This window comes from Mirounga angustirostris, unplaced genomic scaffold (genome assembly GCF_029215605.1).
Source record: "Mirounga angustirostris isolate CCGP_5_RB_7025 unplaced genomic scaffold, mMirAng1.0.hap1 SCAF_1, whole genome shotgun sequence".
NCBI classification, from domain to species: domain Eukaryota; kingdom Metazoa; phylum Chordata; class Mammalia; order Carnivora; family Phocidae; genus Mirounga; species Mirounga angustirostris.
The window spans coordinates 141,343,836-141,358,135 of NW_026991709.1; the positions used below are offsets into that span (position 1 = coordinate 141,343,836).

Below are 14,300 nucleotides of genomic sequence, written 5' to 3' on the forward strand. Positions count from 1 at the left end.
TATATAATGTTTCATACATATTTATGTATGTATGTGTACTACTGTATCATTATCACTAGTAACTAACAACAACTGATGCCGGGCCAGTTATATAGTAGGTACTCAATAAATGTTTTTGCAAGGATGAATAAACTACCTGATGAAAAAGAACTGACAGGTTAGAGCAACGGAATGTGGGGCCACGGGGACAGGAAGAGTAAGAGCCGCAGGTGAGCTGTTCAGCATTGGTGACTGGGAGGGATGATGCTTGGATTTAAATGAATTCGGCTTTTGAAAAACTTGAATGGACAATCAGACCTGGGGAACTGGCTTTCAGAAGAGATGTCAGGGCTTAGAGATAAAGATTTGAAAGTCCTCTTTATAGTGGAGGAACTAGGCTGTGGCAGCTTGTTTTCTGCACAGATGGCCGAAACAGCGTTTCCTCCTGTTCTGTAAGCTCTTCTGGTACCTTCCTCTTTCCCCATCAAGAGGCGGGGTCTCTGTCACCTTCCCTTGAACGTGGGAGGGCCTCAACCGACAGTATAACAGAAATGACCCTACGCGACCAAGGACTTCTGCCTCCCTGTATTAGGTTCTCTTTGGGAACCCAGCCACAATGCTATGAAGAAGCCCAAGTAGGTGAGGCCCATGTGGAGGGGAGGGGAGGCCCTGAGCTCCCAGACAAGAGCCAGCAGCGGCTTACCAGCTCTGGACGTGAGCCATCTTCAGTGGATCTCCAGCGTGGAGCAGAGGCGAGGCCTGCCCACCAAGCGCCATCGGCAATGCTGACGTGTGCACAACATACATAATTATTTGTGTTTCAGGCACTGAGTTCTGCGGTGGTCTATTATGCAGCAGTAGATAATTGATATACACAGGTAGTGAAGGAGCATGCAGTTTAAGCCAGCCAGGCCTGGGTTAAAACATCTGATCCTGCTCAGTACCTGAAACAGGCTTTAGGCCTGTTTCCCAGACTGGCAGAACCTCTGTTCCTCGTGCATCCAATAGGATTAGTAACGGCTGCTGCAGAGAGCAGTTATAATAATTAAAGAGATGCCATCAGTAAATGTCTAATGCTCTGCTTCATCTCTCTGGTGGTGACAGGGAGCACTATTTCTCCAAGATGAGCAAGTTGAAGTTTTGTGAAGAGAGAGTATACGTGGCCTAGGGCAGGTCATTTGGAGATGAGTAAAAAAAGAGTAAGAAAGGCAGTAAGGAATAGTCCGAGGCTGAGGAGGGAATCAAGACTGAGTAGCTTCTTGAGAAGGTTGGAGTGAAATATGAGACAGAAGGCCAGCTAAGATCAGCTGGAAAGGTACTGATTTCGGCAGCGGGGAGGTGACCGGTGACCCAGAACACAATAGTGTAAAGAGAGCAGAGCCCGGAAGCCTGCGAGCCGAGAGAGTAGCGAGAAGAAGCGAACAGTTGGTGTTTACTTATGCCTTAATTTCTAAGCATGTATATGGTATTCTTAAAGAACATGAGAATACTTTTCTATTAAAACGGTATATATCACCCATTCAAATTTCAGTCTCCCTACCAGAGTGGTCCTTTGCTCTAAAAATACATCCAGGTGAATCTTACAACTCATCACCACCCTCTATTGGTTTTCCCTAGGAGCTCATTTATTATATTTATGGCTGTCTCTTTGGCTTGTTTCCTGTTTCATATTTACATTCAGATTCTTGGTTTTCCAAAATGTCTTGCCTAATTATGACTATAGTTGTGCACGTTGCTTATACTCTGCTTCCAAAATGAAAAGCACAGTGTACAGATAAGGACATAATGACCCGGAGACCAATGGCCATATCCAAAAATAGGAGAGCTGCTATTCAACAGATGAAAATGAAAGCATATTATTACGAACTACGGAGGGTGTCCTACCCTCACTTGATTATTGGTTGCTTTCAGTATGTACTTAACTGGTAAGAAAATATCTACTATTGTTATCTCAGATCTTGAGCTGAAAGGAATGATAGGTCCCTCAATTAATCAAAAAGGGAAATGGAGGCTCAGACAAGGTACTTGAACAAAGTTACGGTTATTTACCTTCCTGCAATCATTCAGTGACGTTGATACGAACATGTGACCACAGTAAGTCCATGGTGAAAACCTAGTTTCCAAATAGCCTGTTCTTGTTTTACTTTTTTGAGGACTAAATTTTCCAAGATGAGATGCAAAGTCATTTCTGAGCCGTCACATAAAAGGTCTTTAATATTCATTCTCAAACATTTATTTAGTCCCACCATGCGCAAGGCACCGCATTAGGTGGGTCTTCTAAAATACACTACACAAGGGAATGAAAGATAATTTCTGGTGTAAAAAGCCAAATTATGAAAATGTAATATTTATTAGGCACTTGTAAGATAAAAGGCACTTGCTAGAGCAGCATCTCTGCAAGCTTTACACCTCTGTAAAATGTCTGGTTTCCTCAGTTGATTCTAGCATGATGCTAATGAGAGCCAGGTCAGGAGTTTTAATTCTTGACAGCTTTGTATGAGGAATGTTAATTCTGACCAACCACATCTAAGACCCAGTAAGTTAGTTCCCACAAGTGAGGGGAGTGTGACTGGTAGAGCAGGTCGTGGCCTGGTGACCACACTGGACCCATGAGTGGATCCAACAGGCAGGAAATGGAGCTGTCCAGGGTGGGCTCCCAGAATTCCCACCCACCACAGGAGGTACCAGGCAGTGAGGAGGATCGGGACACGGGACGTGGGACCTGGGGCTGATAATGAAGCAGAATTTGTTTGGGGGGTTTACCACTTCTTCCCTACTTCTCATGTTTCTTACTATATGTAGGGAGTTCAAGACACTCCTAGCATCTCCCCTTTTTACTCTCGGTCCTAGGAGAGGTATCTTAACTGCCCAGTGAATTTGGGAAAAATGAACTGAGCTTACTGGCCTCTTCCTTGTACCTTCTGGGAGCTAGCTGCCGGCAAGGCACACACAAGGAAAGCTTGCAATAGCCCCACAAGACTGTGACTGGGTGGATCTGTCCGCCTGACCCGGAGGGTTCAGAAATAGGAAGATCATCTGCCTTCAGATGCAAGCTACCTCCTCCAAGCTGCTCTTTATCAGTAACAAAGGTGGTATTTTGGCACTAATCAAGTCTGGGAGCAACTTAGCAAAGCCGGCATTCTGTACAAGATACCGAAATCCAAGCAGGCGCTCTCACTAGGCAGACGGGCTTCAATATTGCCAGAGCAGAATGTGACTGCTCTTAAAGCTGCAGTGTTCTGGAGTATTTTCAGGTGACCCAGAAATTAAAGTTCAGAATCCCTGGAAACCTTATGTCTATAAACTACGCCTATAACTTTAGCCAAGAAACATGTGCATGTCTGAACAAGGGCAGGGGAATCCTCCAAACATCGCCTACAACAATGATTAGAGCATGTGGCTTAATTTTTAATCAGCTGAGTTGTTAGGCAAGGGCTGTGAGCAAAGTGGTATAAACACAGAATGGGGTTTGGCCTTTGTTGTCCATCGGGGGAAGGGAGTAAATATTTTCTTTTTTTTTCGGGGTTACTCTGCCTCCTCCCTTCTGAGGTAGATTGATGTGGATTATAAAGAAACTTGCCCTCACTTTCTGCAGAAAAGGAGTCTGGTGGAGGGGATCTGAAGACGCCTGCATGAGAGTCAAAACGAGTTTTGAATGGCCTCTGAGTTGGCGGCCAACCTCCTGAAATCATATTGTCTGAAGTCCCTTGGAGTTTCTTTTCTGAGGACAACAACGGCAGTCTATTTATTGGTTTCAGTTGCTATGAAGTGACCGTGCTCAGAAGTGAGGCTGTTGCCCTTAGCTACACATTTCTTTGCGGGCATAATCTTGTATCACACAGTACCAGATCAGCAGCTGGGCAAGGCAGAGACCCTGATGAAATATGAATATGATGATGATGAAATATTTTCCCAGTGTGAGCTTCCTTTTATAAGATAGGTTGTGGTTAATTCAGCTTGGAAATGACACATGACCTTTTCAAAGGAAAGGGCTGACTTTATTTGAACACTGTCCTCTTCCCTCTCAAGTACGGATTTGCTTTTTTATTCCGAGATGTGTCAGTTAAAATGATGTCCTCTCAATAGTCTTATTCCTGATCGTACCCACCTCACGGGGTTGTTGGGTGATCGTGGGGGATGATGTATGGAGTGCACTTGATAGCCGGTAGGCAGGGCTGGGTAACTAACGGTGGTTGCTGCTTGTTGTTCTCATCGTGGGAAGGGAAGACTCAGGATGCTGGTGCCTGTCTTCAGATAATGAGTATTTTTGTTTCATACTCTCCTCCCTCCATGCCCATCCCCCCCTTCCCTCCTATCCTGTCCCATTCCACAGATTAGATATTTACATTCTGGGTAATTGTGGAGTACATTTCTACTTTGGATTTCATTTACTACCTTCTGTCACCTAAGCTCTTTGATCCCTCTTCTGTTTTGTATCTCATCTTCCATTTTGAGAGGAATCTTCAAGTTTTGATATTTATTTTCAACAGAGATCCACTCTTAATTTATGCAACTTTCCATTATGCACCAATACGATATTGGGGGAGGGGGTATCTTCATGTATCTTCTACCCAGAATCTATTTGCACTCTTTTGTCTCCTTTTCTTAAGGCAGTTCCAAATGCACCCCATGTGTGCTGACGTTTGAAAAGGCTGTAAAATTAAAGCTACGTAATTATGAATACTAGGAAAAAAGGTTTTGACAACTTTTGGTGGCATTTAATTCAAGTTAAACTCCTCTCATTCAAAATAATAAGCATAATGTTACTTATTATGTAAATGAGGTGGCAAGGCAGATGTTTTTCATCCTGATGCATTCACTGGGGATTAATACATACAAAAACTGAGCAGGAGGGGCTGTGTTCAACCTGGGAATTTGAATAAGGGTTGAGCAACGGAAAGGATGATTACTCTAGAGCTGCTCTGTTCGATAGGAGAGCCAATAACCACATGAGGTTACTTAAATTTGAGTCAATTAAAATGAAATAAAATTCAAAGTTTTTCACTCACATTAGCCGTAATTCATATGCTCAATAGCCACATGTGGCTGGTGGCGACTTCTTGAAGAGCACAGATATAAAACATTTCTATTATTTCAGAAAAGTTATGCTGGACAGTGCCGCTAATCACAGAGAGATTAAAACAGCTAGGGATGCCTGTGGATTTCTCTTCTCCATTGGAACTTTATCCATGAGGTTCTCTACAAACGTTCAGAAAGGGTATAGATCCGTAAAGAGCTAAGAGATTAAAGAGTTATGATCAGGTTGCTGCGGTGCTTCTTGAACTTTAAATGTGCAACCATATCACCTGGGGATCTTCAGGTGTAGATACTGAGTAGGTCTGGGGTGGAGCCTGAGAGTCAGCATTTAGATCTGGCTCCCAAGAGCTGCTGCTGCTGGTATGGGGACCACACTTGGAGAATCACGGCTTTACAGTGATTTCCAATCTTGCCTAGATAGTAGCATTATTACCTGAGTAGGTTTAAAAACCACTGATGCCTAGCTCTCACCCCCAAAAGATTCTGATCGAATGTGTCTGGGAGCGGGTAGTCTGGGCATCACAGATTTAAAAAAATCCCCAAGTGATCACTCTCCTGGTGATTAAAATTTAAGAGCCATTAATGATGATAAAGCAAGTCTGTTAGGTCTGAGGACCTGAAGCACTGGCTTCACCTGGAAGTTTGCTAGAAATGCATATTCTCTGGCCCAGATCCTGTCCTGCTGAATCATAACCTGCATTTTCAACAGCTTTCCCCAAGTGATACCGTGTACGTTAAAGGTGAGAACTCCCGTACTGGATAGCCTTTTAAAGGAATAATTCATTGATCTACCTCTATGCACTTTAAAGAAATTCTTTCAAGTAACAAGTTCTGTTAGTTCCTAAAAATACTGAGGCATATAATTAGTCCATCCTATGCCAGATTACTGAAGCTTTATTAGATTTTCATTGCACAGACACAAACTTGGTGGTTTCTGCTTGCGTTGTAGCAGAAGGTATCAATAATCCAGGCAGAGCGGAAACTGTGCACTTTCAAGTCTCAAGCAGGAGGTCAAAAATAACCAAAGCTTTTAAGGAACCAGTTCCACATGTTTGCATAAAATTTATTATTCTAGATAAATTGCTCTTCCCTTTTTAGGTTAATGTCTTTTGATGTGAGAAAATTGTATACTTCTAATCCATCACCAGATACGCAACACGGTTACATTCTTAATTTATGTAACTGCTCGTTATGCAACACTAAGATCCTAGAGGGGAGGGCAGGAAGGGACAATAACGTCTTGATCAAGGGGGGAAAAAAGTTTCTACGATTGTGTTTTCCTAAAAAATCTCTCCCAGTAGTATTTTAGGGGAATAGTGCCAAAGATAATTATAATGTAGAAAGGCCAACTATGTGATGGATTAGAGCAGTGCTTCTCAAACTTGCATGTGGTAGGAATCCCTTGGGGATCATGTTAAAATGCAGACTATGATGCAGTCAGTCTGGGGTGGGGCCTGAGACGGCGTGTCTAACAATACAGGTGTTGGGACGCTGCCGGGCCATTGACCACATTTTGAGTAGCAAGGGGTTAGATGGTTCTTTCAGGACACCTTTTTGAAAACTCTCAGCTCAACGACTCAAAACATCAAATGGTCTGGTATAAACAATAAGAAGGGTGATTTTGTTGAAAGTGCTGATTTGCTGATTTGAATCATCTAAAAGAGAGACATCAAAAGGTCAGAATTATTCATAGATAGATCCATCATTATCGGGAGGCTAATCGGGAAATGAAGTCATTTAAGGCAAAAGCAAAATAGTAACACAAATACCTCAGATGACTACTAGGGCAAAATTTTCAAAATGTTGCAAGCTGTCTGCATGCTTGAAGTAGCAATTTACATGCATAATTAGGTGCAATCAACAGTTTTGAAATGTAATATATTTTCTGAGCCCATATTTACTTACGACAGATGCAAAAAAAAAATCTGTGTCCCCAAAAAATAGAAGGGCAGAGAAAGAAAAATATTTGCATTTAACAGTGGGACTCTTTACAAGCACATGCCTAAATTTAGAACAAATTTAGTTGAAGTATTGTATCTTTATTTTGATTTAATCTTCATTTAAGCCTTGAAAGAAGTTCACAAACACATTGGGAAGTGACAAGCATGTAAGAATAATATCTTACCAGTCAGCTGTTCGAGCTCCTGTTGGACCTGACGTGTAATTTTTACTTCTACATTGGGGAAGGAAAATCTGACATATTCAAAACTTCATTGCACAAAACACCACACTGACTTTCTTCCTGTCGTCAGAAGGGGCTTCATTCTTTGAAGATACAAAATATCTTTTAGAATAATTTATATAAAAAGATTAAACTGACAATTTCTTCTTCCTAAACCAAGGTCCTCAGATGAGTGCTCACCATGCATTTCTATCATCTTACTATTTTCAGCCTAACAGGCAATGATTGTGGAGTGCTCACTATGCACTAACGCACACTGCTAAGCACTTTACACACATAATCTAATTTACTGTTATAAAAATACTATAAGAATTGATTTATTACAATATACTGGGGAGGAAATGGAGAGTAAGTACTTCTTTGGAGGCACAGAGCTCTATATGTTTTTGGCTGATGTATTATTAATATGCCATACCGTGAATTTCAGACTAATGCAAGCTCATTTTATTTTTAATAAGTTCCCAACTTAGAAAACGAGCTTGAAATCTGGTTTTTAGAAATTCTGAAGAACAGCGAATGAGTAATTCAGTCCCCAAACTTTTTTCTTTGCAAGCGCATGTTCACATTGCAATATCCAGATTGGCTGTCTACACCGCTTAAATTAAAGTGGCAATTAATTTCTGTCACATTTACAGGCAGAGTCAGAGATTAAGAGATTGAATTGAAGGATAGGACCTGATGATATGTTCTTGTGTAGCTCCATCTATTGAGACCGTGTCTTGATCTAGAAAAGTTGTCTTAAGTTAATGCAAAGCAGTCGCGAACAATGCAATTTTCTAGTTTCACTGGGTAAGCGTTATCTGTGATACGTTATATGTTATGGGAAAAGGGCCACCCTCTGCTAAGAAATGCATGAATAGTTCATTTATCTGCTGATCCATTTGGGGGCATTATGGAACTCAAAGCCCAGAACAATGGGCTCTATTTAATATTAAACAGGTTCTTAATAACCTGCTATTTCTCTCCATAGCTGCTGGAGGGTCCGTCCTGGACGTGGAGTTGCAGTTAGCAGGTTCTGCGAAGTTGTAAGCTACACCCAGGACCAAGTGGTGTTAAATTTAGAAGTCATGCTGATCACCTGACTGTCGGTGAGCCCCGATTTAAGAATTTCCAAGTTCTACCCTTGTCACCTCTATCTGTATTTGCAGACGCAGCTCGTTGCTTGGCCTGGGGTCACCACCGGAACCTCCTGGAGACCTGCCCTGCGGAGGACGCCCTTCCAGCACAGGAGAGCTCGCCACTTGGGAGCGGCGGCGCCCAGCTGGCGCCCACCCCGGGGCACACTGCAGTCAATGCCTGGCGGCGACTTCTCGCTTCGCCCTCCGCCTCCCCCATCGACCCTCTCCGGCCGACCTTTACGCCCAACCCGGGCGCGCTGCGAGCCTCGCGTCCTCGCCGTCCACGCGGGGCCCCACCCCTTCCCGGTTCCTGCCCGCGATCGGGCCGGAGGCGAGGGTAGGTCGATTTCCTGCCCGGAGCTGGCGGCCGGCTCCGCTGCTTCTGCGCTCCAGTTCTCCAGCGCGGGGCTGCGTGGCGCGGAGCCGGCGGCGGCGGCGGAACCGACGGAGGAGCGGGAGCCCGGGGACACACTCACGCACGCTCCGGAGGGCTGACCCCGGAGACACGCTCGGCGCGGGGGGCGGGGCGGGGCGGGGGGAGGCCGGGCCTGCGCCGAGGTGGGGGTCGCCGGGGCTCGGGGGTGGGCGCACCGGCCCCCAGCCCTCCGCATGCTCCCCTCCCGCCGGTCCTCGCCGCCACCACCTGGCGCAGGTCGGAAACCCCTCCTTTCCTCGGCTCCTCGGCGCCGGGGCGAGGGCAAAGGTGAGGGGTCGGCGCTTGGTCAGCGGGCGGGGATGGTAGGGCTCACTCGCACCTGACAGCCCCTATTCCTTGTCCGTTTCGCCCGGCCGTTCTTCCAGTAACTTTGTTCCGGAGGCTGGAGGGGAGGGGAGACGCCGAGGGGCCCCAGGAGAGGCTGGAAAGCACCGCGAATCTGGAGGCCCGGCTGGAGAGCAAGTCCCTGGGCGGCCCCGGGGCTGGGCGCGCGGCTGGGAGGCGTCGCCGCCGCCGCCGCCGCCGCCGCCGCCGGGATGCGCTCTGCTTAGCGGGGCTGCCGGGGGCGCCCGAAGGCCACCGCTCCAAGGACACGCGGCCCCCCGCTCCCCGCGCGCCCCGGCCCAGACGCCGCCAGCGCCCGAGCCGAGCGGGCGAGCGGAGCTGCGGGGAGCGCGGGCGAAGGGCGGCAGGAGGGAGGGCGCGCGGGAGGCGGCCCCTCCTCGGCGAGCCATGCGTGCCACGGGCAGCTGAGGAGCCGCCGGGCGCCGCTGCCAAGTCCCCGCTCCGCTTTTGTCTTGCCCTCCAGTGAATGGGAAGATGGAGATGGATGTTGAGGGAGTTTCTCCGCGCCCGGAGCCCATCCCCCGCTCCCAGGGGGCTGGCGGAGCCTGCCAGGCGCCGCCACAGCCGCCCCAGCCCCAGCCCCAGCCCCAGCCCCAGCCGCAGCCGCAGCAGCAGCAGCTGGCTCAGGATGAAGTGCCCGGCGAGAGTGCAGGCGCGGAGGACAGCGACGATCCCGAGGCGAGACCCAACAGCGAGAAAGGAGAGAGCAAGGTAGGTCCACAGTGTTGGAGCTGTGACACCTTTTGAACAAAACCGAGGATCTCTAGTAGTGGCTGTCACTTTAACCCCTCCGCTCCCCCCACCCCCTTCCCTCGTTTGTGCGGTGGTGGGGGTTGCAGATGTGGGGAAGGCGTGCGATTGAGGGGAGTCGATGGGAGAGAGTGACTTTCCGAACTGGAAGGCGTGTGCAGGAGTCTGTCCTGGTTTCCGTATTCAGAGGTGTGTGCAGAGAAAAGTCTTCTGGTACATGCGATGTGATGCCCAGGGTAGAGCACAGCACCTCGGGAGAGCCGTGTTGAGAGACCTTTGCTTGCCCACACAGTATAACCAAGGCTTATTTAGATGATGTAGGTCAAGGGGAAGCGTGTCTTCAGGAGCTGCTAAGTGGCTTCCGAGACTCCTTGGAGGGAGGTGACATCAACCTTAAGATGGCAACAATGGGAGCAAAGTTTGGCTCATTTGCAGAATGGAGAGCGCTGCCTAACTCGAGGCAGCTCTAAACTCGAGGTCCTCCTGCTCAGCCGGCACCCTCCTAGCTAGGAGGGCAGGGACCAGGTGCCTGGAAGCAGATGAGCCCTGGAAATCTTTCGCAGCCCTGCTGTGTCATTGTAGACCAGGGGATAGCTACTTCTTACTGTGGAGAGGGGAGTTCTTCAGGTAATTGGATTCCAGTAAGAAATTGCTCAAATGCCATCATTCTCTGGTGCTGATGTTTCTTCTGTTGAGAAAATTGTAAAGTAAAGGAAACTGCATAGAAAATACTGCCTTGGTAATATTATTAGAGTGTATTTATAACAGCTTGGTCTCTGAGCATAGTCTTTTCCCATTCACGCCCGGAGTTCCGTTTTGTGGAAGCTAGCGTTGTTTAGTTGTATCTGTGTAAAGTGTACACATGCATTTGTTAATACGTTTTGAAACTGACTGCTAATGTTGGGAAAAAGTTGGTGTGACGAATCAGGATACCTGAACCCACGAAGGGTCAGTCAGTATACTTTGTCACTTTTGATCGCTTAGAAATGTGCAAGAAAATAGCTACTTCGCCTGGTTAGAGGAGAATTGCATGTCATGAGTGCTCCTTCTAGGAGTTGCCTTGGTTTCTGTTGGACCTTCCCGAAGGTCCTAGTGGATTAAACAAATATCTGAAACACGTTGGGATCACGTTGAGTGTTGCTGTTCTGTGTTTGGAGACAGGCTCACTTAAGTTATTTGCAAATGTTCAAAATTGTTTTGCATTTTGAAACTGAGGTAAGGATTGACATTGTTGTTTATCTACCCAAATCGATATTGTAATTTAAATGGCAGTCTACCATGGAACTGGAATTGGAACACACACTAGACCGAACCGGGGTGCCTTACAAATGCATACAAGATTTACATTGTAAAAACTATGATGAATTTTAATATTCTGATATCCTCAGCTTTCCGCTTGCTCTTGATTTCATGAATATTTAATTCTGTCATGACTGCATATTTACTACTTTAAATGACTGTGTGCGCTCAGTTTTATGAAATGACCATAGCTGAGTATCATATCACCGAATCGAACTTTAAGTGTCTTTTGCAGGATAGGTGTGGGGAATAATTAAAATATACAGCCAGTGCTGCTGTTTCCATATTGTTGGTTCATATGCCCTGAGCATGAGAAATTCCTGCCATCAGCAAAAATCTGTGCTTATTTGTTTCCCTTTGATGCACCATGCAGACTGTCTAATGTTCTACCGGTTGTGAGGAATAAGGAAGGCAATGCACTACAAAATTACAGCAGGTGAAGACAGGCCTGAAAGCGGGTTGATTAGATATTGCTAATTAGCATGTTCAGATAATTGAGTATTCCACTGATGTGATTTGCTTTACGTTTGTCTGTAATTTCTTGAGGTGGAAACAAAATACTACCTTTTTCCCTCCAGGTGTTTGCCTTAAAAAATTGTGTTGCAGGGCGCCTGGGTGGCTCAGTTGGTTAAGCGACTGCCTTCGGCTCAGGTCATGATCCTGGAGTCCCGGGATCGAGTCCCGCATCGGGCTCCCGGCTCAGCAGGGAGTCTGCTTCTCCCTCTGACCCTCTCCCCTCTCATGCTCTCTCTCATTCTCTCTCTCTCTCAAATAAATAAATAAAATCTTTAAAAAGAATAAATCGTGTTGCATCCTTCTCTTAAGCCAGAAATCAGCTGTGTTAACCCTTCGTTTACCTCTGGTGCTCTCCTACTGGGTCTTCTGAGTTTGAGGATGGTTGCTGTGTTTCAGACTTTAATAACTCTTTTTGTCTTTGATGGGTACTAAGGCAAGTTATAAATTGATTTTTCTCAGCAAATCCTGCTTTCATTAGTGGGAGGGCCTTTGGGTGTCTGACCAAATTATTCTACTAAAATATAAATGGAAGACAAAGTGGGATAAAGTGGAATGTGGTTTTACCAAGCTGTTTGGGGTGAAGTGGGGCTATTATGTTGATAGGATTTAAACACAATAATGTACAAATGTAATGCAATGAACTATTGTATTTTCTTTTCACTCATAAACATAATGAAATATGAATTTTGAATACTTTATTATTTGTCTTAAATCTTTCTCGGAGCAAGGGTACTGTAAATAGGATGTCAGTGGATACGGTTCTCCTCCTCACCAAATAAAGTGTCCAGGGAGTAATGGCATTATTTTTTTTTCAGATTCTGATTTGGGGGCCATGATTTATTTTCTCATGAATTTACCTCAGTTGTCTTATCGGAAAAGAAATCCGAGCTTAGTGCCAGATCAGCTTGTCTCCTGAATTGCAGGTGCACGGTTATACATCCTCAGAAAGTCTCTGAAATAGGAGGAAAGGTTAGAAAACTGGATCAGTCAAAGGATTTTTTTACACCAGAGTTCCATGATGTGACTGGCACTTTCTGTTCCTAGAATAACAATGCCCAATTCCTCTCTACCAACTACTCTCCGGAGAAATGTTAAAGCAGCTACATGCTGCATATGCTTTGATTCCATGAATTGACATAGACCCTAAATCGACCATTTATTCCTCCTCTGTGCTTTCAGGCAGGTTTATATTAAACCTTTACAAAAACCAGTTTCCTCTTCTTGCAATGTCATCCAAAGACAAGGTGGTCCCCCCTTTGGGGACCTACTGAGATATTTCCTCACCCATTATCTCAAGCACTTCTTCCTCGTATCAGAAAAGAGTTTCTCTAAACTGGACAGAACTCTTTTCTTCTGGTCTTGCAGATGCATGGTCATGCCCTTAAGTAAGAGACCTTCCCGTCCTTGAAAGAGTTCTCCACCCTGGATTTGATCATCCTCAAAACTTTCTTGCAGTTCTCTGTAGCCCTTAGATATTCCATTTCTTAGGGCCATTCAAAACTTTTCTGCAATGCTTTGCTTATGCTAAATAACTCTTGGATAAGCATTTCTGAAACTTTCTTTGGAAAAGTTAGTGTTCCTTGTGTTGAGGACCAGCACCCAGTAATTCAGTCCATCTGTGATACCTAGTTACTTATACAAATGTGTGAATTCTTCCCCTGATCCCAGATGAGTGATGTAAATGATTCTGTTTTGCTTTAGCTTCATCTCATTCATGTATTCTCCCCTTTTCTTCCCCTCTCTTTCTTTCTCTTTCCCTCCCCACCAAAACACACACACACCCCATTTACCATTTACCGCGAAGTGTATGTTTATGGCCCAGATGTGAGGTATCATGACCAAGCTCTCTTCTTTGTTCAGTTCTCGTTAAAGCCTTGGTTTGCAAAATATGTTCTTGTGGTTTTGGACTAGAGAGACTCTGTGCTCTTGCTACCAATGATACTTCACTGATGAACATGACTTAAGATTCTCATTTCAGCAGTCGTGCTGTCCTAAATCATCAGTCTTAAAGGAGGTTGCTGTAGGGAATCTCTTACCCAGCCTGTCGGTACATTTTTTAAAACCTTTAATTTTGAAATGACTAAATTTATAGAAGAGTTGCAAACATAAGACAGAGTTCCCATATACCCTTTACCCAGCTTCCTCTAATGTTAACATCCTTCTTAATCATGCTATCGTGTATATCCCAATGAAGAAATTAACTTTGGCACAGTACTATTAGCTCAACTTGTCCAGTCAATGTTTGCTGAATGAATTTGCAAACGTATTGATGTTTTTCATTTTCTCCTTCTAGGGTTTAAGACTTTCTTTACATCTGAAAGGTCTTTGAGAGAGTATTTAAGAGCCAGATTTGATTGGGGTTAACTATTCCCCCCGTTTTTCTGGTGGGTAGGAGCAGCTTGCGAAGTACAAAGGTTGAGGTCCCTGGAGCTCTGCATCCTGCTGCAGTGAGCCCTGTGGGAGTTACAACTTTGGCAAAGCTCTTGAGTGCTGTTAACTTATGGGGAGTGATAGTCTTCTTTTTTATTTTACCCTGAAAAACATTCCTGTGCCAGGTAAGATAGGGTTTGTCAGTACACAGAGGACAGCAAAGTCTCAAGTGGCAAGTAGAGGAGAAAAGGCAATTGATAAAATCAAG

At 45.3% G+C, this 14,300-nt stretch overlaps 1 protein-coding gene across 1 annotated transcript in view; it reads left to right on the plus strand.

The window, feature by feature from the left end:
• The window catches only part of LOC123862956 (RNA-binding motif, single-stranded-interacting protein 3), a 1,542,535-nt gene that overhangs the window by 173,198 nt on the left and 1,355,037 nt on the right, over positions 1–14,300 (plus strand). The window contains exons 10-11 of the mRNA XM_064588878.1: positions 8,347–8,653; positions 9,561–9,808. Of these exons, the coding sequence (XP_064444948.1) occupies positions 8,347–8,653; positions 9,561–9,808 (555 nt within the window). The remainder of the gene's footprint in view (positions 1–8,346; positions 8,654–9,560; positions 9,809–14,300) is intronic.